The sequence below is a fragment of the Hyaena hyaena genome, unplaced genomic scaffold (genome assembly GCF_003009895.1).
Source record: "Hyaena hyaena isolate Hyena2069 unplaced genomic scaffold, ASM300989v1 scaffold_72, whole genome shotgun sequence".
Taxonomy (NCBI): domain Eukaryota; kingdom Metazoa; phylum Chordata; class Mammalia; order Carnivora; family Hyaenidae; genus Hyaena; species Hyaena hyaena.
The window spans coordinates 2539141-2563470 of NW_024080703.1; the positions used below are offsets into that span (position 1 = coordinate 2539141).

General features: G+C 46.1%; 1 protein-coding gene across 2 annotated transcripts in view; it reads left to right on the forward strand.

Moving 5' to 3' along the window:
* Positions 1–24330, forward strand: part of PIP4K2A (phosphatidylinositol-5-phosphate 4-kinase type 2 alpha) — a 184211-nt gene that overhangs the window by 135664 nt on the left and 24217 nt on the right. For both annotated transcript variants that reach the window (XM_039233048.1, XM_039233047.1), the window contains 2 exons: positions 11797–11943; positions 18027–18065. In XM_039233048.1, the coding sequence (XP_039088979.1) occupies positions 11797–11943; positions 18027–18065 (186 nt within the window). The remainder of the gene's footprint in view (positions 1–11796; positions 11944–18026; positions 18066–24330) is intronic.

Below are 24330 nucleotides of genomic sequence, written 5' to 3' on the forward strand. Positions count from 1 at the left end.
GGGGTGTCTTAAGGAGCACCCCACAAAGGGGGCGGGCGCACAAGACACGTCACCCTTGCAAACAGCCGTATGACACAGAATTTCCTAGGACTTTAAAAGCACATCATCATCATAGGCTGCTGAAACCACACCGGCGATTATACTGGGTTGACACGATTGTGCCCGAGAGGGTGCGATTTGCACAGGCTCCCTGGCACCGTGCCGGCCTGGCTTCCTCCAGACAGAACTTGAACCTTCTTCATGCTGCTCTCCTCACAGGCCACCTTCCAACAAGCCGTGGGTAGTTTTCCACAGGGCCGAGTCAGTCCTGTACGTGCCCCAGGGTAGCTGCCCTGGGCGATCAGACACCAGCTGCGTCACCTGTAATCCAGGAGATGTGGTTCTCTGTTCTGTTCAGGGATGCTCAGAGGCGTTTGGGATGCACGTCAGGCCTCACTTCCCACCTTGAGCAGCCCTGCGCTAATTCTGGGATTTATGTTGAGTCATGCATTGCTGTCTCCTGTTTCAGTGGCGACAGTCAATTCATCTATTTCGTCTTGCTTTTCGTCCCTTTTACCTTCTTATGTGCTGTGCCTCGGAACTGCCTGGAACATGCCTAGACGAGTAACGAGGCATGTCCACATTACCTGTCCACGGACGGGACCGGCCCTCCCAGAGGGTGTCTGCTATGGAGTAAACAGATGACCTTTCTGACGGTTGTGGTCATGGGCTGGCCCTTTGACTTCTCATTTCCCTTCTCTTTTCTTTCATTGTTTTCTGTTTTGATGACACCCCCGCCCCGCCCCCAGACTTCCAGCTGTGGTCTGGAAGGTCAGAGTCAAGGCCAGTCTCTGGAGACGTGGAACATTGCTAGATGTTTAAATAAAATTTTCCCTGGGATTTAAGCTTCTGACGAGCCAGCCTCACCAGTGGTGTGGTAGAGGGTTCAAGTGTCAGACTCTGGAACTGTCTGCTGCGCTTTTGCCCTTGACCAGCTGCGTGACCTGGGGCAAGTTACCTAACCTCTCCACGCCACTTCTCTGCCTATAAAATTTGGACAACGGGACCTCCTTCATTGGGTATTGTGCTAATTAGGCGAATTAATATTTACAACCTGCTCAGGTTGGTATATGATCAGTGCCATACAAATGACTGGATGAGATAAATTCTATTCTTCTTAGTTTCCTCCCTCCCAGTGTTGAAACCATGCACTCTTTCAATCCACAAGGGGTCCTGGTTTCCGGCGTTGTACGGTGCTGTTGCACAGTTACAAGGATACAAACCATAAGGTGTTGGAATTTTTCCGAAGCCCCGGCATCTTGCCTTCATCTTGACATACGGCCGAAATCCTACCCTCATTTCTGCTCAGTAGCGTCTCTCAGACGCATGGAAAATTTCTGTTTAGCATAGCAAACATTTATAAGTCTCTTTTACTTCATTTGGTTTTTTGTTTGTTTTATTTGGGGAAATAACCTAATGTTTTGGTGTCAATGCCATCTTCTTCAAATTTTGTCAGGCTAGAATAAGCTTGGGTCTTGTACGTGATGATTATCACTGACTAGCTTGACAGTGTCAAGAGAGTGTTTAAAAAGGGAAAAAAAAATGGTCAAGAACCTACTTGAATGTCTTATTTCCTCTTTAAATGAGTGATTTTCCCCCCTAGTGGCTTGAATTCATTGGGATTTTTGGTATTCTGTAACTTCAGTGTTAACTGAAATTAAGACTTAGTGTCAGTAAAATTTTAGGGGTTTTAGGAGAGGGAACGAGTTCGTATAAATGATCAAGAAATGCCTAAGAATCTATCATTAAGACTATCTTTTAAGTGTTTGAAATTCAAGGTTTAAAATTTTTGTTTTTTTAATTTCAAAATGACTGAAATGATCAACTGATAAAATTGGTAAAATAAATCCCCAAATCCCTCTTTATCCTTTGGATTTGGGAAGCAGTAACTTGAGCCGAATCTGGATGTTATGTGAGCACCTCGCATCTCAGCCAAGGATTTTAGAGTGAAGGCTCAACTCTTTTTGGACCCTCCTTAGAGTATCTTTTGACCTTCCCATGAGGGATAGTGGTGTCGGCGTTCTTGTTCAAAGAATGAGCCAAGGACAGAGGAAAACTCAGAAAACAGGCACCACCAAAGCCAGCAGTTAAAACAAGTGTTGGTGAAGAAGGAGAAGCATCAGAGCTTCTCGAACTTTGATTCTAGACGCATTACGTGAGCCTCCTGCGCCAACACAGATTCTGACTCTGTGGGTCTGGGGTGACCTGAGATCCTGCATCTCTAAAGTGTTCCCAGGTGACGCTGATGAAGCTTGGTAGGTGGCAGGGCAGTACCTCCTTTCTAGAACTGGGGAGACACTCCTGAGTCTGCCCTTGGGATTTTGGCTCCCTGCCTGGAGAAGGGGTCTATTAACAATTTGAGAAGTACGTTAAAGTTGTAAGTCCCAGAGGAACCCTGCGACTAAAGCTGAGCTCCCAGCAGGTCTCTGCCTTCAGAAGCTGCAGCTCCCTTTCTAGGTCTTAGAAACATCTAGAAACATCAGGAAAGGCCTTTGCCATCTCCGGGTGCCCCAGGGAGTGCCCCCACCCGAGCTCCGGTTTGCAGGCGGGGAGTCACTGCTTGCTAATGAATGGGGCGCTCAGAGCCGTCAGCTCCCGGGTCCTACCCGTTGGGTCTCAGGGTTTCACAGCCCCGCCTCTTGCAGCACATTTCCTCAAGCTTCTGGAAATTCCACCAACCTTTTCCCTTTATACATCGCCTTTCTCCTCTTGCCTCTCCAACAGCTAGAATGTTCTCATTGCGGTCTCCGCAGCTCGTCACTTCTCTTTCCCAGTTTCTGCCTGCAAACATCTCTGCTCGTGAGATTCCGGGGAGACGCCTCAGCTGTACCCGGTCCAGCCATACCTGTCCTTGTCCACGGGCTTTTTATTTCAGTAACTCCGTTTTCCTTCCACTTTTAAATATCTGCCAGTTCCTTCCTGATAGTTGCTTCTAATATGCTCATTGCTGGATTGCAGTCTTTATTTTTAATTTTTAAAAAATTTATTTATTTATTGGGTACTCTTCACACCCAGTATGAAGCCCAGTGCGGCTTTTGAACTCACGGCCCTGTGAGATGGAGACCTGAGCTTAGACCAAGTGCCAGACACTTAACCAGCTGAGCCACCCGAGCGCCCCCTCATCTTCTGGTTTTTAAACGTTTTATGTGTAGCTGTTTGAATTCTGTTTCTGATAGTCCTGACCTCTGTCATTTCTGGGAACCTGAATTTGTTGTCTGCTGACAACAGTCAGGGCGACCTTCCCACGGGGACCTGGCTCCTGACTGCTTGGTGGGCAAGAGGGTGGTTCTAGAACCCGCCTTCTCTGACCAGCTCAGCCTCCCACCGAGCGTGGTTCTAGTGGGGGCCTTCGGGCCTCAGACCTCCATAGGGTGAGGCTGGAACAGCCATTCTGCATCTTCATCGTAGTCTAGGAACAAATGCCGCCTGCCCTTATTTTCTTTTTTTAAGTGTATTTATTTTGAGAGAGTCCGAAGTAGCATGAAGGAGGGGGGTGCAGAGAGAGAGAGGGAGAGAGAGAGAATCCCAAGCAGGCTCCACGCCACCAGCACGGAGCCTGATGTGGGGCTCAGATTCACAAACTGTGAGATCAGGACCTGAGATGAGACCAAGAGTCTGATGCTGAACGGAGCGGCCCAGGTGCCTGCCCCGTCCACAATCATGATAGAGTCGTTTTTACAAAGTCATTGCGTCTGTAATGACCATGGTGTTCCCAGGTCTTCGTTACAGTGTAAAAAACAGGGGCAGTGATTGCATCCAGCTGTGTTTTGTATAATCCCGCATTTTCTCACTACTATTGAATGTTTGCAAACACGACCGAGGAATGTGGGTTCCCTTCATCGTTTTAAGTTTACTTGTTTATTTAATTATTTATTTATTTTTAGTAATCCCTACACTGAACATGGGGTTAGAACTCATGACCCTTAGATCAAGAGTCATGTGCTCCTCCAAGCGAGGCAGCCAGGCGCCCCCCGTTTTTTCCTTTTAAACCCAATTCCATCAATTTTAAGAAAGGCAGTCATTTGGCATTTATATTCGCTTAAACGTAGTCATCTCTACATTCTTTTTTTTTTTTTTCCACCTCAAACTGTTTGAAACCAAAGTAAATTACATTGGCTGACACTTAAAAGACCACCTTCACCCAAACATCCGTTCAAGTTAAATTTGGATTTCTTTATTTGTCTGGTCAGTGTGAAACAAAGCATTCCCTTCATTTCATTTCGGGCTGGCTTTCTTTCTCTCTCTTCCTTCTCTCTTGTTGTCGTGGTGATCAATAAACATGGCCAGAGGCACAATACGGATTACAGATCATTTAACCTTTCAGAAACATTAAAGGAAACAAGGCTTTTCGTTGAAGTATTAATTTGATGCTATATTAAATTGTCACTTCAGGCCTCTAGAAAAATGAGTGAAACATGATAATAACAGCAATTTCCGAAGCCAAGGGCCCAGGTTCACACTGCATGCAGAGCTATAAATATTTATCTGTTGCGGGACGTCACTTAGCGCCCTCTCTGCTGAAACCTTCAGTCAGCCGTGCGTCTCTTCATGGCATTTCATCTTGGACGAGAAGAGCAGCAAATCAGGGATTCATAATACTCGTTATTCTTGTTGAATGCCTGTGAGCAAAGGAAACGGAGACCTCGTGGTGGTGGTTTTGTTTTATAGGTTTTAAAAATTCTGATTTCACCACGTTGATTTATCATTGTATTACGGTGCTGGCAAACCGGTAGCTATATAGGAGAAAGTTCTAAGGAGGAATGATGACGAGATGAAATTTGGTTTTACTGATTATACCATGGAATCTTTACAAGTACATTTTTAAAATAATTTTTTTTAATGTTTGTTTATTTTTGAGAGAGAGAGAGACAGTGTGAGTGGGAGAAGAAGGGCAGAGGGAGGGAGACACAGAATCTGAAGCAGGCTCCAGGCTCTGAGCTGTCAGCACAGAGACCAATGTGGGGCTCGAACCCACGAGGTGTGAGATCATGACCTGAGCCAAAGTCAGCCACTCAGCTGACTGAGCCAGTAATCTATACACCCAACATGGGACTCAAACTCACAACTCCAAGTTCAAGAGTTGCATGTTTTTCCAAGTGAGCCAGCCAGGCGCCCAAATACATTTTTTTTCCTGAACAAGTACATTTTTTAAAAAAACATTTATTTTTGAGAAAGGGAGACCGAGACAGAACACAAGCAGGGGAGGGGCAGAGAGAGAAGGAGACATAGAATCTGAAGCAGGCTCCAACTTCTGAGCTGTCGATGCGGGGCTTGAACCCACAAACTGTGAGATCACAACCTGAGCCGAAGTTGGACATTTAACTGACTGAGCTACCAGGCGCCCCTCCAACAAGTACATTTTTTAAAAATGTTTGTTTATTTTGAGAGAGAGAAAGCACAAGTTGGGGAGGGGCAGAGAGAGAGAGGGAGAGAGAGAACCCAAGCAGCCTCCAGACTCGGTGTGGAGCCCGATGCAGGGCTCAATCTCACGAACTATGAGATGATGACCTGAGCCGAAGTCAGGAGTCTGATGCTTAACCAACTGAGCCACTCAGGCACTGCCCCAACAAGCACATTTTTAAAAGAAGACATAAGAAAGTAAAAACTGTTAGTGTTGGAAACACTAACATTGCCAGCAAATACAAGTTTCTGAGAGTCCTCTTGAAAAAACAGAAGCCACTCCATGATAAATAACAGGTAACAGGAGGTATCCAGCCATGAAAATACAAAAGTGAAAAATACTTACTAAAAACAATATTTTAAAGTGCAAGCGTAGGTAATGCAGGAAGTGTAACACTGAGAATATAAACACTGACCCCAAGAATAACTGTGATTGTTTTAGCTCCATATAGAAAGTGTAAGAAGAATTGATGATGACCAAGTTCACTTTTTAAACTTGGAGAGTACGAGTTCAGTGCCTATTCAGCTGAAAGCTCACGGTCATTGCGGAGTTGCAGGCATTTGAAAGCCACCAGGGTGGGCGCCGGACCGAGCTTCTCCGATGTGAGAGAAGAGCTAGGCTGCAGGTGACCCAGAGAGGCCAGCGCTATGCCACAGATGGGAGCGTGTCTGAAAATGCCGTATTTTAGATTCACTGAAGGGATGGTGTGTGTGCAGGCCTCGCTCTCGGACAAGACTCCTCTCTCCTGTCTGATGTGCACTCCTGCTTTCTGAGCCGCACGTGGATGATCAGCGTGGCCAAATGTTTGGTCCGTTTGTGGCCGTAGCTCCCTAGGGACCTTGAGTAGCAGAAGACAGAAGTTGCAGACCCCTCCCGACTTCTAGAAAGGAGTCCAGCAGGCTACCGTGGGCACTGCACCCCCTGAGCCTGTAGATTGAGGTATTAACAGAGCAGGTAGGGAAGCCCCGTGTGACTAGGGAAGGCCTGCCTTGCAGCCACATCGGGACAGGGGCTGAAAGTGAAAGAAATATGTATACCTTTCTGAAGGAGTCATCCTCAGTATTAAATTGTTATTTCTCTATCCTTGTAATCTGAAAATTAAGTCTGTAGAAGGGAGGAAGCAAAGGTTTCCTTAGATTATTTTGTGATTGAATCAGCAGTGTTCAAAAGAAATTAATAATTAGTAGGTGCTGGGGCCACCTGGGTGGCTCAGTCGGTTCGGTGTCTGACTTCAGCTCAGGTCATGATCTCACGGTCTGTGGGTTCAGGCCCCGCATAGGGCTCTGTGCTGACAGCTCAGAGCCTGGAGCCTGCTTCAGATTCTGTGTCTCCCTCTCTCTCTGCCCTTCCCCTGCTAGCGCTTGCTCACTCTCTCAAAAACAAACATTAAAAATTTTAAAATAATTATTAGCTGCTGAGGATGTTTTTAACTATTAAAAAAAAAAAAAAAAAAAAACAACCAGAGGGTGCTCCTGGCAAATACCTGGTTATTAAAGAAACGCACAATATTATAGTGGCCCCAGTGTATGCCTTTCTTACCATTTTTGAAGCATTCTTGTCCAAGTTGTCAGGTCAAATCATCAATGATGTTTAAGTTCTTGAAGGGAAAGTGCTCAGAGTTTTGATCCTAAAAGCAACATGAGAGAGAAATACAGTTTGTTTAGTGTTTATTTTATATTTACAAAAATACCGCCTCACTTTATAAACAAAGACATAAACACATACATACGCAAAATTATTGATTTCTGGAAAGCCTTCGTTCTGTGAAGAGTCATTGAAATTGGGAGTCCCCATCATGCATTGAAAATAAAGGGGCACCTGGGTGGCTTAGTTGGTTAAGTGCCCATCTTCGGCTCAGGTCATGAGTTTGAGCCCCACATTGAGCTCTGTGCTGACAGCCCAGAGCCTGGAGCCTGCTTAGGATTCTCTGTTTGTCTCTGTCCCTTCACCACTTGTGCGCACTCTCTCTCTCTCAAAAATAAATACATAAACATTAAATATATATATATATATATATATATATATATATATACACGTATATAATTAAAATAAAATCTAGGGGCACCTGGGTGGCGCCATCGGTTAAGCTTCCAACTTCAGCTCAGAATATGATCACGCAGTTTGAGAGTTCAAGCCCCCATCAGGTTCCTTGCGGTCAGCACAGCCCGCTATGGATCCTCAGTCCCCCTCTCTCTCTGCCCCTCCCCCACTTGTTCTCTCTCTCTCTCAAAAATAAACATTTTTTAAAAATTTAAATAAATAAAATTCATTTCTCAGCATTTTGGGAACACATCAGGTGCCCTAGAAAGTCTCTCCTACCTCCTACCTTTTCCCCCCTCCCCCAGGGTCCTGGTTTCATCTTGCTGCGGCTGGACTCATGGGCAGTGAGTACCCCCAAACCCGTTCCCTTGGCCTTCACATTCTTCACATTCTTCACCCTGTGCCCTCAGTACTGCTGCCACCCCTCTTCTCCAAACACAGACTCACAGAGAGGTTGAGTAATTCCCTGAAGGATACACAGCTAGTGAATGCGGAGCCGGACTGGGAGGGCCCCTGGCAGCACCACGTGGCTGAGTCATGCAAAGGGCCCAGCTACAGCCCTGGCCGAGAACGCACAGTCTCCTGGGATGTGGGAAGGCCCCAGTAGTTTGTGCGTGTGGTTTGCACACATGACCACTGGCGTTGCACTTGGCGTGCGGCATCTCCTGGGTCAGCTGGTGACCCGACAGGAGGAGCATTCAGGCCACTTGGTGCTAGCTCCCACGCGCAGCGACCCGCCTGCTAGGGCGCTGGTCCCCAGCCCCGGCGCTCACAGAGCTGGCCCAGAGTCCCTCTCCCGTCATGAAACCCTGTAATCTTTTCCCAGAAATTCAGTTAATGGGTAGAATCTCACTTCTGCCAAGTTTGACCTGTAAATGCTTTCTAATGTTTATTTATTTTTGAGAGAGAGAGAGAGAGAGAGACAGAGTGTGAGCAGGGGAGGGCCAGAGAGAGAGGGAGACACAGAATCTGAAACAGGCTCCAGGCTCTGAGCTGTCAGCACAGAGCCTGACGCGGGGCTCGAACTCACAAACTGTGAGATCGTGACCTGAGCCAAAGTTGGATGCTTAACCGACTGCTGCCCAAGTGCCCCTGGTAAATGCTTTCTAAACCTTCGGCACCAACTGCTGCTCGTTGGTACTGGAATCCTATACAGTAGGCTTGAATACGGGATATGGTTCTGTGTATATTCAAGACGTGCATCAAAGAAGCTCATACATGAGCCACACCTCTGAAAACAGGTGCATGTGGAAGTTTGGAGATGCAGATCAAATGGGCTAATTTTTATCTGTAGTAATTTATTTAATCTTAAAGGGAGAGGAGTTGTAGGATGTAATTTGTATGGGTGTTTTACTGTGGGGGGGAAAACTTATCAATGATTTCCTGTACAGTATTCAGAGTTTCTGGATCATATTCATAACCTGAAAAATAGTATTCACTCTGTTTCACGATGCTTTGTGACTTTACACAGAGATTTTAAAAATATATATATTTAAAATTTTTTTAATGTTTATTTAGAGAGAGAGCGAGTGAGCACGAGTGGGGGAGGGGCAGAGAAGGGGAGACACAGAATCCGAGGCAGGCTCCAGGCTCTGAGCTGTCAGAACAGAGCCCGACATGGTGCTCCAGCTCACGAACCATGAGATCATGACCTGAGCTAAAGTCCTACACTTAACCCACTGAGCCACCCAGGTGCCCCATTACACAGAGATTTTGATTAAAAAGCCTTCATCTACTGGCAGGACTTGTAAAAGATGGGCTAGGATGAGAATAACCTGAGCACAAACTGAAACTGGTGCGTGCCCCCCCCCACCCCCAGGGCAGGGGACACGCCCCCTGGGCCCCCAAAAGAGCTACACAGAGCCTGCCTCAGAGCAGACTCCAGCCCATGCCTGTGCGTGAGTTTGGAGGACAAACCAGATGGGTGTAACGCTGAAGTCTCTTATGAGAGTTTTGAATGACAAGAATAGTTACTATTATTGTTGTCGCCTACAGTAGGAGGGAGGGCGGTGGGGGGGGAGGGAGGGCGGTGGGGGGGAGGCGGCACAAGGCATTGTGTGAAGTGTTTCCATATACTTTTATCTCTGATCTTCACAGTAACCTTCCCTCATGGTAGGAATTATGGTTGCTCATTTTCCAGAAAATGAAACTAAAATGAAAAGTGATTTAATAACTTGCCCAAGGTCCCACAGCGGGTAAAACGAGACACCAGGATGCTAATGCTTTCTTTCTGGCTCCCAAACTTAACGTTCTTTCCACCGTGTTCACACAGTGTAGACTCCTCTAGTCTCCGTGTTTTTAAGGCTCACCCAGCTGTCTTTTTTCAGAGGTGAGGGGACAACACCCATTTTATTTCTCTTGGTCAGAAGTGAGAAGTTTTATTTTCAACCAGTGGCTCTTTACCGCCTGTTTTGTATCAGCAAAACTCAAGTTAATTGAGTGGGTTTTTTTAAATGCTTATTTTTGAGAAGGGGGGAGGGGCAGAGGGAGACAAAGAATCCGAAGCAGGCTCCAGGCTCTGAGCTGTCAGCACAGAGCCCAATGTGGGGCTCGAACTCATGAACTGTGAGATCGTGACCTGACCTGAAGTCAGACACTTAACTGAGTCACCCAGGTGCCCCAATTTACTATTTTTTGAGAGACAAATAGAAAATGTTCCACTGATCTGACTTCAAATTAAGAACAAATTGAAGTGAGACTCTACTCAGAAAATGTATCAAATTAAAATCTGTTGGTGAGAGTCAATATAGTAAAACAACAACAACAACAACAACAACAAACCAAAGGGCAAGGGCACTTTAAAACCTGCCAAAACTCTGGGTATCACCTATCAACACATGTTCTGATGCTGTCCATCTTTAGTGATAAAAATAAAGATTTTTTTTCCCTCTGAAGATACTTAAATTTTATCAGAGTTAATTATTAGCAGTGTTTACCACTAGAAAGTTTGAAAGGACATTTTATTTTTATAAAATGCCCATTGTAAAAGGGAAAAATTCAAACAATATAATTTTTTTAAAAATAAAAAAGGGAAGAAAGCAAAATTACCCAAAAATCCACTGTTACCACTTGGTGACCATTCTTCCAGGCTTCTCCGTGTAAATACACACACCGTGTTTGATTTTAATTAAAGTTTTGGAATCTTACTATTCATGCTGTTCACATCCTAGAGATGTCTCACACATGTCAAGGACCTAAAAGAGCTTTTTTGAAATAGTCTTTCCCCCTTCATTTTAAAGGAAGGAAAACCTAACTTTCCTTTGAAAGGAAAGGTGCAGTGGGACCCATTTTATAAAGATTGGCTTTCAAAGAGAAGTGTCTCCACCTTGTGGCCCTTTAGGGTATGGTCACCAATACGTCTAGACTCCTGTTGTGTTTTTACAACTTTCGTCAGAAATGGTGTCGAAGCTGGTGACCAGTGGCCTTGATGAAATCCAACAACAGGCCAGAGAATCTCCGTTTGTCCTGTCTATAGGGCAGGATCAAGCACTCTGGTGGCATGGCACCCTCCCTTCATGCGCGGCTCTGGCGGGCCACTTAGCTCGAGACATCAGAGCAGTGGGTGAGAAACAGCCCAAACTAGAGCCCATCTGTCCCAGCTTCGAACGCGGAGCTGTCTCCACAGTATCCTCTCTAATCACATCTTCAACACTGTACTTTAATAACACTGTTAAAAGCATTAATCTTAGGGGCGCCTGGGTGGCTCAGTCAGTTAAGCGTCCGACTTCGGCTCAGGTCATGATCTTGCGGTTCGTGGGTTCGAGCCCCGTGCTGGGCTCTGTGCTGACAGCCAGCTCAGAGCCTGGAGCCTGTTTCAGATTCTGTGTCTCCCTCTCTCTCTGCCCCTTCCCTGCTCACTCTGTCTCTCTCTCTCTCTCTCTCAAAAAAAAGAAAAAAGCACTAATCTTAGTGGCCAAGTGACTCTCCCTCAGCCTCCTGAAGTCATCACCTGGGCTTTTGGGGAGGAAGGGGGCGGCCCTAAGGTAGGGTGTGATTTCCCTTCAGAGGAATTAGCAAATAGACCAATCACTTGCCCTCTTGTCTAACAAATCCAAGATTTGACTTTACAAATTAGTTTGGAATGTTAGGGAAAAAAACTACCTCTTTGGAGATAAAGTTGTATTTTCTTATCTGTGTCAACTTGGCAAACACAGATCCTGTGTCAGGCACTATAAACAGCATCATTTTCTGTAAATAGGACCTTAATGGTTGGAGGGTTTTGCTTTGTCCACACGTCATAGGCAGAAGAGTTTTATTTTACATCTGAATGAGCACCTTTTGACTGCATACTTTGTTCCTCTCTCTCTCCTGTACAGTATATAGTAGAATGTCATGGAATCACCCTTCTTCCCCAATTCTTGGGCATGTACCGGCTTAATGTTGATGGAGTTGAAATATACGTGATTGTTACAAGAAATGTGTTCAGCCACCGTTTATCTGTATATAGGAAATACGACTTAAAGGTAAGACTGTGTCCATTTTTATTAAGTAATTAAGCAACCGTTGTAATCGATCATGCTAAACAACTTATTTGCTGCTCAGAGCTTAAAGCCACCAGGCAATTAACCTAACAGTGCTCTCCTTCGAGTTAAACAAGGATCGCCTGCAGGCTTTCCCAGAAGACTTTTGCACATCAGGAAGTAACACGTCTGAGTTTTTCAACAAGTTATTTGTTGAACGCCAACGAGGTGCCAGGAATAGTGTGATGAACGAAACAGACCAATGCTGTACTCAAAGCTGACATTGTGGTGGGTAAAGATGGACAAAAAGTAAATAGGGAGTAAATCCCGTAGGATGTTAAGAAGTGCTAAGTACTATGGATGGAACTAAAGAGTGGGGAAGGATACAGCTTAAGCAGGTGTCGGGGAGGGTTTCACTGAGACGACACTACAGCAGACCTGAAGGAATAGGGCGTGAGCTGAGGGCCCAGGCCCGGAGGCTGCCTATTTCAGAGACTTTGAGTGAGAGGCACACCAGCAGGATTCCGAGCGGAGTGGGGTGAGCGGATTCTTGGATCCCTGACTTAGGGGGAGAATGTCCAAGGTAGGAGTTGGCAAGCTATGACCTGCCTGCCTGGTAGATCCAACTTGGCCATTTTTGTAAATAAAGTTTTATTGGAACGCTGCCATGGCTAGCGTTTCTGTATCACATGTGGGTGCTTTTGTGCTATAGCGACAGAGTTAAGTACACACCACAGAAACTGTTTTTGACCACAGAACCTAAAACAGTACCTGCTGAGCCTTTCAGGAAAAGCTTACCACCCTTTGGCCTTTGCCAGTAGATCTCGAAAAAATTTTTTTTTATCTCAGACTCCTTCATTCTTAAAAGAGGACCCCACTATAGCTCCTGCGGAAAATAGGAAGTTCCTCAAAAAATTAAAATAGAATTGCCATATAATCTAGTAATTGCACTATTGGGTATTTACCCAAAAAATAAAAACACTAATTTGAAAAGATACGTGCACCCCTATGTTTCTTGCAGTGTTATTTACAATAGCCAAGATATGGAAGCAGCCCAAGTGTCTACCGATAGATGAATGGGTAAAGATATGGTATATATACAATGGAATATTACTCAGCTATAAAAAAAAAAAAAAAAGAATGAAATCTTGCCATTTATGACAACATGGATGGATTTAGAAGCTATAGTGCTAAGTGAAATAAGTCAGTCAGAGAAAGACAAATACCATATGATTTCACTCATGGAATTTAAGAAACAAACAAACAGGGAAAAAGAAAGACCCCAAAAAAATCTTAACCATAAAGAACAAACTAATGGCTACCAGAGGGGAGGTGGGTGAGGGATGAGTGAAAGAGGTAAAGGGGATTAAAAGTACACTTACCAAGAGCACTGAGTAATATATAGAAGACATATGTTGTGTACACTATGTATACACCTGAAACTAATATAACATTGTATGCTGATTATATTGAAATTAAAATTTTTAAAAAAAGAGACCCCAAAAAGTTTTTGCTTATATAGGTTATATCTACTGCTATTTACAACGTGAGAAATTAAAATAAATTTTTTTAAGTTTATTTATTTTGAGAGAGAGACCGGGAATCCCAAGCAGGCTCCCAGCATAAAGCCAAGCGCCAGGCTCGAACTCATAAATCATGAGATCATAACCTGAGCTGAAATCAAGAGTCTGACGCTTAGCCCACTGAGCCACCCAGGCACCCCTAAAATAAGAGATTTTTAAATGGTTGCTTCATTTAAAATAAGAAACTATTACGTGTTACTATATTTTTATGAAAAATAGCTGTATCTTACAAATCACAGAATGTGGTGAGACCGATGTCCTTTTTTTTTGTTCCAAATCTCCTTAATATCTGACTTAATTTGAGGCCATTGGAATGTCATACTGGTTGTGCTGTCAGTCTGCTACAGTGTGACTTGATTGAAATGTATGAAGAAAGTCAGGCCTTACAAAGCTAGATGGTTGGAGAACGGGAGGGTGGATGTTTTAATAACTTTTTTCAGAAATTTGTGGATACTCTTCTCTGATTTTACACCACAACTTGACAAGTGGTCATTTCTCAAAGCTTAGTTACAATGTGGAATCTGAAATCACATCAGTGAACTTTTTGTACTTATTTCATTAAAATCCACCAGTCCATTTGCATACAGTGGTCGAATATCTCATGCTTTGTTCGTTGGGAACAGATGGTTCACTGAGGTATGTGCTCTTCCAAATACTGACACACTTCGTTATACGGTATCAAGGAGTCCTGGGGACCTGACTGGCTCAGCTGGTTAAGCTCTGACTCTTGATTTTGGCTCAGGTCATGATCCCACGGTTCATGGGATCGAACCCCACATCGGGCTCCATGATGACAGTGCAGCTTAAGGTTTTCTCTCCCTAATCCTTGTCTCTCCCTCTCTCACTGCCCCTTCCCTGCTCTCCCACCACACATGCTCTCTCTTGTGCACATTCTCACTCTCTCTTTCTCAAAATAAATAAATAAACTTAAAAGAAAGGAAAAAAAAGAAAGCACATTAATATCACCACAAGTCTCATCCGGAAAGCCTTTAAGTATTGAGAAGCTGTCATACTCACGGCGATGGATGAAAGTTTTTTCAAACTCTGGTTTCTGCTCGGAAGCTCAAAGTTTACCATTGCCAACAAGCCCTGTGAGCTGTTTTCTGTGATGTGCCGGCACACGGCACCTCCGGCACGTAGCTGAGCCCCACGGCTTTGTCCTTCTTTGAGCACATAGCTACCAAATGCTCAGATCAGAGTAAATACATTGCCACTTGCTCTTTCAAGTAAAAATGTTGTTGTACTGGAAAAGGTGGCTAGTTGAGCTCATAATTCAAACCGTCACAAACATGTTCTTTTTTAATGTTTATTTATTTATTTTGTGCACATGAGCAGCAGAGGGGCAGAGAGAGGGGAAGAGAGAGAATCCCAAGCAGGCTCCATACTATCAGTGCAGAGCCTGATGTGGGTCCTATCCCATGACAGTGAGATCATGACCTGAGCCGAAATCAAGAGTCAGACCCTGAACCCACTGATCCACCCAGGCAGCCCGCGTAAACAGGAGTGTTTTATACACAGTCCCCCAAAGAATACTAAAGAGATATTTACCCCATGGTCAAGATTTACTAACTTCATTGCTTCGAGGACATTTTTATACATACATGTAATATGTATATTTTTGTATGTATTTTATGGCAAACAATGTCTATTAGTACCACTTCATGCCACTGGATTGATCCTGAGCTGCCCACAGTTTTACCCACCATTACTTTTTTTCAATACCTATGCAAATATCAAGACAGTGAAAAAAGTAGAAAATGTCTCAATATTATTATAAAGACAGTTTTGACTTTGCAGACCCCTGAAAGGGTCTTGAAACCCCCGATGCTGAGCACACTTTGAGAAATGCGTGTCTAAGGGAGGGAAAATGGTTTAGGCTGGCCTCCTTCCCTCGCAGTTCAGAAAAGCTATATAAGCTCCCCAAATACAGCCTTGCTCTGTCCTGCCTCCTCACTGAGGCAGTTTTGTTCCCTGGAACTGCCTCTGCTGGAAATCCCAGCCACCCTCCGGGGCTCCGTGCACCACCTCCCTCACAATGCCTTTGCCATGCTTCTTAGAGGAGGGAGAGGACTCTTCACTGGCCTGACTCCTCCATATAATAAGCCAGAGTGACCTGTGAAGCCACATGTCCTGGTTTTATCACTTGTCAGCTGTGTGTGGCTTGCTGAACCTTTATTGAGCCTCAGTTTCTTCATCTGTAAAATGAGGATACTTTTACTTACCTTTGCTGGGTGAGGAAGACATGTTCGTGCATTTATGTCATGTCCAGCACAATGTAGCATATGGGAATTGGTCAGTGGATTTTGGTTGTGATTCATCCATTAGACCAGTAAATTTTCCATTCTTTTTATTGTTTATGGCCCTGAAATGCCTCAGACAGTGCCTCGTTCAAGCAAGCATCTAGGCAGCATAGCTCGATGTAAATTTTACTTCTAGCCTGGGTATTAAAGTTTTAATTCACCTCAGACCTTACGATTTCATCTCCCTTCTAAGCTCGTAGAATAAATAAAGTCTCTTCTTGCCGGTACTTTCACTTGTGGTAGAACCTGGACATCTGGCATCATTTCATGGCTCAGACTCTTGGCCTTGACTTACTAACCTTATTCACTATTTCTGGTTTCTGGTTTTTTTATTTTGAGTTAATTTAAATTTGGATGAGGTCCCGCTTCCCCCCCCCCCCCCCCCCCCCCCCCCCCCCCCCACCCACCTAGCGATGAAACTCTGCTATTGTTGAGAAGCAGGATAAATTCTATTCAGGAGGTAGAATATATACACACAAAGCTGGCTAAAGATACAAAGAGGAAGAAGCAGTTTCTTCCTCTGACCAGTAAGCGTAGACAGTGCTCAGATATTGCCAATATCCTGTCTTTTTTTTTTTGGGGGGGGGGGGACGTTCTTTGTTAGAAATCAGTGTGTAAAGGAATATATTTGCAGTATGTATTCAAGAATCTCTGAAAAAGGAAAACAGGCCATTGCAAGGGGGCAGCTGCGGGGTCGGTGCAGAGGAGTATGAGCTGTGGTTGTGGAAAGGGGTTGCAGGTTTTCCTTCGTGAACAGTCCACCTTCTCCGTCATCATTTCGTGGGTCCGCTTTGTGCCCCCGGACGCATCCCCGAGAAATGGTGAGCGTTTCCCCTGGGCTGACAGCAGGAGCTCGCGCATCCACCAGACCCAAGAATGCCGAGCACAGTGGGGAAGGAGACTTGAGACTTGACCCTGGGGTGGTGGGGACTCCAGCCGGGGCACCCGTCCCCAGGACCAGGAGACTCCTCCGTCTGAGTCTCTCATCTTTGAATTACAAGCTACTTTCTAATCAGTGACTGAGCTGCTGGAATGCAAGATGGTCACAGAGAAGTAAATTTTGACTTAAGAGTGGCCAATCGAGAAGCCACTTTAACTTTTCTTGGGTCACAGATAAGTTCTCTGAATGGTTGGCAGATGCAAATATTCTGGGGCAATAAATGGATGTATAAGAGGTGATCAGGTAAGCGCATCACTGCTGACCTGGTCCCAGCCTGGCCGCCCAGCGCCACAGAGGAAGGGAGAGCCACGCATCGGTCACGATCCTTCTCCAGCCGCGGACTCAGGGAGTGCCACGCACTGATTGCTGCGTGACATCCTGCCGTGGTCACTGGGAGCATGAAGAATAAACAGTGCTTGTGGTGTTGACAGAGCTGGGAGTCCACTGCTGTCTGTTTCCCAGCTTTTCCTTTTGCATGGACATCTTCCACAAACGAGGGAAGGTTTCTCCTCTTGAGCTCCACCCCAGGCCGCTGTGGGCACCCGGGCAGACGTGGGTCCTCTGGGCAACCCCAGAGCACCGAGGCGTGGCTCGGAGACCCAGTGCAGCGGCTGGAATCAAGAACTGCGTTTCCTTCCGCTTCATACCTCTGTGCTCGGCCCCGCGGCCTGGCACAAAGCGGGGTGCGTGTAAATGTGTACGTCTAAAGGGAGTCCCAGAGTGAGGGGGACAGGAAGTACACACGGGTTTCAGTAATGAGGAAGACATTCATCATAACTCTGAAACGGGACAAAGACGGGCAGAGGGCCAGGTGTGCCCATTTCTGAAAGACATAATTGGGGAAAGAGGCATTCAGTGTCCCCGTGGCCACTGCCACCTTTGGAGATCATAAGACCAACCATTTCTGGCCATCGGGGCAGGAAGCAGGGTTGGTTTTGATCCGATGTTTACTAACTTATCATTCAAGCGATTGTCAGGTTTCCCGATTTCCTGTGGGAGGGACGAGAACCAGGGAGAAGACAGCCTGGGTGACGAGCTAGGGAGAGGATTAGAGATGAGCTGATGGGAACATCCACAGAGCGGGGAGCGCCCACGGGGCAGGGTCGTGATCGGGGCAGGGACAGCGCTCACGCAGGGTCAGGCTCCACAGTAGAGTTGGCACTCGCTTATTTCCACGCTCTGCCCGGGCACATTCGCGTGATTTAAACCTGTGAAGCCCGATGCCTCCCGCGTGCATGTTTTCATGACGTGTTTGTGTTTCAGGGCTCCACAGTGGCTAGAGAAGCCAGCGACAAGGAAAAGGTAAGCGCCTGGGTACTCCCGTCATGGTCCCGCCCACGGGCTGGAACAACACCCCTCTCTTTCTCTCTCTCTCTCCTGCCTTCCACCTGATCCTCCCATCTCCCTCCCGCCACAGCAGCGAGAAGCATGTCAACAAACGAGGGGTCTCCTGCTTCTGTTCTCTTCCCCAGATGAGCTGCCCCCTCCCTGTGCGGTGGCTCACGGAGCAGTTCTTAGTTTGAAGGGTGGGTGAAAGAAACGTTTCACGTGCCATGTGTTTCTTGAACCTGGTTACGCAGGATCCAGACTGGTGGGCACAGCTCAGCAGCCGGGGTCCTGACGCCACTTTACCCCTAACCAGAGGGCGGGGATTCGAGTACTTTCCACGCCTCCCTGAGCCCTGGCTCCGCACCTGTAGAAGGACGGTGTTAAGCTTCAGCTCACCTGTGAAAGGTTGGCTCGGGTGAGCTTCAGACTCCCTTCCAACCCTCAGATGTGATTAGTGGACTTTTCACTGGAAGAATTAGGGATGGAGAGACTGCGTCTTTTTATCTTTTCCCAGTCACTGGACAGCAGGTAACATTTGAACCACGTTTAGTTCATTATGCAGGACGACAGACAGATTCACCTTGAATCCGTTTTGATTAAGAATTTGGGAAGTAGCTTTCTGCACGTAAATCTGAAGTGACCAAAATCGACATTGCCTTGTATGATAGGTACCTCTATGGTCTCAGTTACTGGGGAGGGGCCTTTTTTTCGACCAAACCATTTGGAAGCTGGGTTCAAGATTTTCTGTTTTTGTTTTTTTTTAAATTACTATTTTAGAATGGTATTATTCCGTCTTGATTTGCAGTGTATATTTTGGAGATCTACTTTTCTTGATTCATTCAGAAGCGTTTGTGAATTTTTTCATGGTTACCATCCCTGTGAGCTTCAGGGACTAAAATAATGAACCACACAGACCCGTCTAGCAGGCAGTGAAGACACTTAAATAGGAAATGACCGTGTTGTGTGATAAGCGGTTTAATAGGGCACGCGTAGCACCTGACTCTGGGGTGGCCGGGGGGGGGGGGGGGGGGGGGGGGGCTTCCTGGGGGAGGTGATGTTTGGAAACCTGAGGACAAGTTGGAGTTAGTTGGAGGAAGGGGTGAGAAGGAGCATCCTGTGCATGGGTGCAGAGAGCGAGCACCGGGCGCCCCAGCTGGAAGGGGAAGGAGGCCGTGCCCATTGGAAAGGCTGTTGAAATAACCGAGATAAGATGGCGGCTGGGATGGTGGACGAGGATGGTTTATAGGGAGATGTAGGAAGAGGCGTCCAGAGAGCTCAGAGATTAAGTGTGGCAGGGGCCGGGTGGCAGGGAGTGTGTGTGGAAGGAGGGTGGTGTTCGGGATGACTCCAGCTGTCCGGGTTTGGACAGTCGGGAGGGTGTGGATCCCACTCACTGAGGGAGGGAGCAGAGTGGGAGGGGTTTGAAATGTCAGTCCGCGTCCCTCCCCAGAGCAGCGACAGTCAGTGGGCACGAGGGCTTCAGCCGGAAGCAAAGGGGCTTGGGAACCTCCCAGGAAGGATGATGGGCAAGGACAGGGAAGTGTGTGAGGCCGCCCAGGATGAGAAGCGTGTCTAGAACCGGCCCAGAAGAGCATCGGAGTTAAGGAGGAGAGTCCTGCGAAGGACCAGCCACAGGGACGGATTTACCGAGTGTCTTGTGAGAAATGCCCAGGACACGACGCCCCTGGTCGTCATCGTAGCATCCGTTCACGTTCACGCTAGTTGCAGCCCAGAAACCAGAGGAAGCGAAGTGCCCCAAAGGCAGATACTTCTGCAAGGTCAGGCAGGATGAGGACTGAGCATTAGCCCTTGGCCTGTCACGAGGGCAATCTCTGGTGACCTTGTCTGTGACAGCGGGTGCAGCACAAGCCGGACAGCGGTGGGTTAAGAAGCGGGGAAGAGACCAGGAAATGGTGGATCCTTCTTCGACTGTCTGTATTTTTACTGTGCACCAGTGAATGTGTGTGGACACTTCTGACCTCCACATACAAGCACCCCGAAGGCACCAGCTTTGGCCAAAAGGAGCAGAAACAGTGGACTGCGGACTCCCACGTTGTTACGACGAAACATTTTCCCAAGACTCAAGTGGGTATTTAAGTTTTAGTCCATGAGAGACTCAGAGGTTTGGTGTGATTGGATTTGGTTTTCTCCTGGGACAAAATAATCTGGACCCGTTAAAGAGCCACACAGACTTTTCTGCATCCTTATAAGAAGCCAGCTGTGGTTGGGATGACATCCACTTCTCCGCGTTGGTGGCTCTGTTTTTACTTTGTGCCCAAGTCCCTTGAGACCGATGCCAGCAGCCACCATCCTTTCCGCCCTCTGTTCATTTTCATCTATTCAGGTTTGCTCACCGAGGGGGTGGTCTGCTGGGAAGATAAAGGACAGTACGCAGTGCCGAGAGAGACAGTTACAGGCCACGGGTGGCTGCCACTGAAGCCAAAATCCCAAACCAAGGATGTCCACACACCTCTCCTGCCCACCTCACCCAGAAACGCTCAGCCTTTTACTGGCATAGGTTTCCGTAAAAGAATGAAATTACAGGATTTCTAAAAGAAGCCCACTTTTCTGAGGTGCCTAGAATGCTTAGAATACTTTTCTCGTATTCTGAATTGTCCCCCAAAGCATCTCCCTCGGGCGTGGGCTTAGAGAAGGCAGAAATAGGAGGGACCTTCCCCACCTCCCAGCACGACAGATCTGAGACCCACGAACTTAGGTTCCCAGGGGGCGTCACACAATCGGGGGCAGAGGTGAAACCTTCCCTTCATCCGGGGTTTGCTTTTACTGTTCGTTTCGGTGTCTTGGGATTTAGAAAGGCAAATAGTCATCACTGACATTTGTGGAGTGTGCATGTAGGCCCAACACAGGTTTACATTTTACATGAACTCAGTCGGATCATCCTCACGACAATTGCATGAGGTTGGTGCTATGATTACTTCCTTTGAGTAAGAGACAGGTTCCCAAGTTCAGCAACTCGTCCAGAGTTCCCAAGAAATGATGTTCCCAGGGTCCTGGGCCAGAGCTCATGCTTTGGACATTTGGGCTACCAAATGTCTGGCAGCCCTCCGTCTCCTTATTTAAAAGGACTTAGCATCAAAAATCCGTATAAATCCCATGGATCATGAATCCTTCACTACATTGATGGAAACAGTGTTTTGGTGTTAAATATGGTACCAGAGCGCTTCATTCTGAGTCTTGATCTTAAAATTTTTAAAGTAGTGAAACAAATGGTTTGATTTCGTATGTTGGTAAAACGACCAAGTCCAATTTCCTCCATATTTTTTTTTTTTAAATATATAAACACAGGCGACATCACTGTGTCTTACACTGTATAAACACTTACGTGGTCCCCACGATTGCCCTGGGGAAGAATCCCATGCCCTCTACTGCCGTCGGGGCTTGGGGTTCATGACAGTTCTTCCTCCACAAAGAGTTGCTCCAAAAGGCCACCCCATCTGCCCTTGTAGTTTACAAGTTTACAAGGGCTCACTGAGCAGGGGCAAGAGGAAACACCGTAAATATTAGGAGTATAAAAGTAATTACAATTTGTAAAAAAAAAAAAAAGTAATTACAATTTGTAATTGACAGAGACGACGCCTGCCCACAGGAGGCGGGCATCCCAGCTCTCTGATACAGCGGTTGGTGTATAATGTAGCAACAGCTGAGGGAACATTCCCTAAACTGTCATACTAAAAAGAAATGAACTGTATTAATAGAGCCGAACCCCTAAAAGCATTGGGTTTTTGAGTTCTAAAAAACACCTTTGCCTTTCCTGCCCTGTGAATTTTCAGGTGTTCTTTCCATGCGCAGTTGAGGTTTTTCATCTTTGCAAAAAGCATGCTCTTCTTTGCCTTCACAAATAAAGCCATAAATGTTATCAAAACAGCCGCCATTACCTCTGGGTGGAACTACCTGAGGGAGGCGAGGTATATTTATTTTCTACGTTTTAGCCTTTTACGAATGGGGCCCCGTGATCTGCCAAGAGTCTTTTCATTGCTGTCACCATGTAACTATATTCTAAAAAAAAAAAAAAAAAAAAAAAAAATGATTGTCACGGTGCAAAGAATAATTTTCATAAAGAATCTCCACGGATTTGCCTTGATTGGTAATCTGGATTGTTAGTTTTCCCTTCATTTGAATCTCCATAACTGTTTTGATTTCCCAGACTTCTAACTTGTTGATGACAAGTTTTGAAAGCGTCATCTCAAATATTTAGTGAGCGAGGTGCAGACAAGTCCTGGCCCCTCGATTTCAGCTCCCTCGTAATTAACGTGATTTGCATTAGCATCATAATGAAGATGGCTTGGAGGGAAATAAAGAAGTTCTGTTGCAACAATAATGGAATCACTTTCGTGGCAACAAGTATCAGAACACGCATGTACAGATGTCTTGAGTTTAAAAAAAAAAAAGCAGAACAGTGCTGTTTTAATTTTTTTTTTAAACCGTTGTCAGATTTTGACAGCTGCTATGACTTGTTTTATTCTTTAATTCTTTCCTTTTTAATGGAAGGGCATCTTCCATTCATGGCTCCAGCAGTTTAGCCTCTTCTAAATGAGACAGAGAAATGCGAATCTCCCTGGTGGTCGATCTATTCACAGCTGCGCTCAATTCCAGGGTGACATCAAATTAGTAATTATAGCTGAGCAGACTGCTTTTTACAAATGACAGCCCTAGCACGCTGCCAGCAAGCCAGCCCCTCCGCAGGGGACCGAGGGAAGTAAAAGAAAACATAACTGGACTCACTTGATTTCTGGGGGATTTGACCTGACTCTTTAAAAAGCCCGTGTTCTTGAGAGAGAGAGTCCTGGGGATTGCCACAAATATGCATTCTCTTCATCGCTCCGCACAGTTCTTCTTAAAACTCAGGTCTGATTGTATTAGGTGAAGTAAAGCCTGTGTCACGGAGTCGCTAGGTCACAATAAGAAGACTCCTTTTAACGTCTGACCTTCTCCCTGGAACCCGTGTGAAAGCAAACAGCTGTCCTGCAATTGGCATTCGTATAAATGTATCGGCAATAATCATTGCTGACACTTTGATAATGGGCTGCAGAAGCTGCCTTGTCGATCCGTGGGCATTGTGAATTGCACCAGCAATTAAGGGAGCGTCATTGTCTCTGACACTTTACCTATTACTGACCGAAGCTTCAGGAGAATTCATCATTAATACCCTTACATCGAAAACTGCCTTCCTAAACCGGTTTCCAGCATTTCTTTTGTGATCTTTAAGTTGTAACAAATTACAATTAATTACTCCGTCGATCTGGTTCTCTGGGATGCAGTTAAAGGCAAGGGGACGAAGATGCTCAGAGCATGGAGCACAGGGGTGTGTCCTTCCAGAAATGTTTCTGCTGTCCCCTCATGATTAGATAAAGCGAGATTATCATGGGTTCTAAGCCCTAAACTCGGCTAGTGCTTTAACCTTCTTCTGTAAACTCCCGTTTCTCCCCAGAGGGAAGCGAGTCTGTGCCCTTTGCCAGACAGTGTGAGAAACCCCTTTCCCAGCACCCAACGTGCAAGGAATAGGTCCCCACCAGGGCAGAACCAGGGTCTGGTTCTCAGACCTCGAGTCAGAGGCAGCACCGGTAACATCTGCCTCGTGGCCCAAAGAGGGTTTATAAAAGGGGGTTGGGGGAAGGGGCGTGCAAACAGCATCAGAGGGCCTGAGTCCCAGCCCCTGCTCTGGCATTAATGGAAGTTCGGGGTTTGGGGATCAATCATTCCACTTTGTTGTCATTCATAAGATTAAAAGATTTGATTTTATCATGGGTCCTCCTGCTTTGGTACCGGAATCTTTCATTTCAAGTGAAACTTTCCCCTCCCGCAGAGATGCAGGTGAGCTGCAGACTTGACTTTGAGAAGTCCTGGACCAGACCGTCACTAGAATCCTGTCTGTTCTAGGTACGGGTGAAGGTGATTGCTGTTATTAGTGGAAAAAATGTTTGGGCCTGTCATATTGTATCAGCAGATGTCCGAGAAGCCTTAGGAACCCTATGATGTAAACCGCGGCAGTGATTCTGGGAAGTGGCGTTTTTAAGACGCACTTCATTTGGAATTTGGTGAGGGTGGCACGCGGAGAAGAGAGAACGTAGCAGGCAGTGACCCTGGTGAGTCCTCCGGCAGGTTTGGCCTGTGGTCCTGTATAAACTCTTAGTTGTCTTCGATTCATTTTTATGTCTCTGGGATGGATGGAACCCAGAGTGTCCCCAACACACAGGGAGCAGTGCTGTTAGAGAGGGGA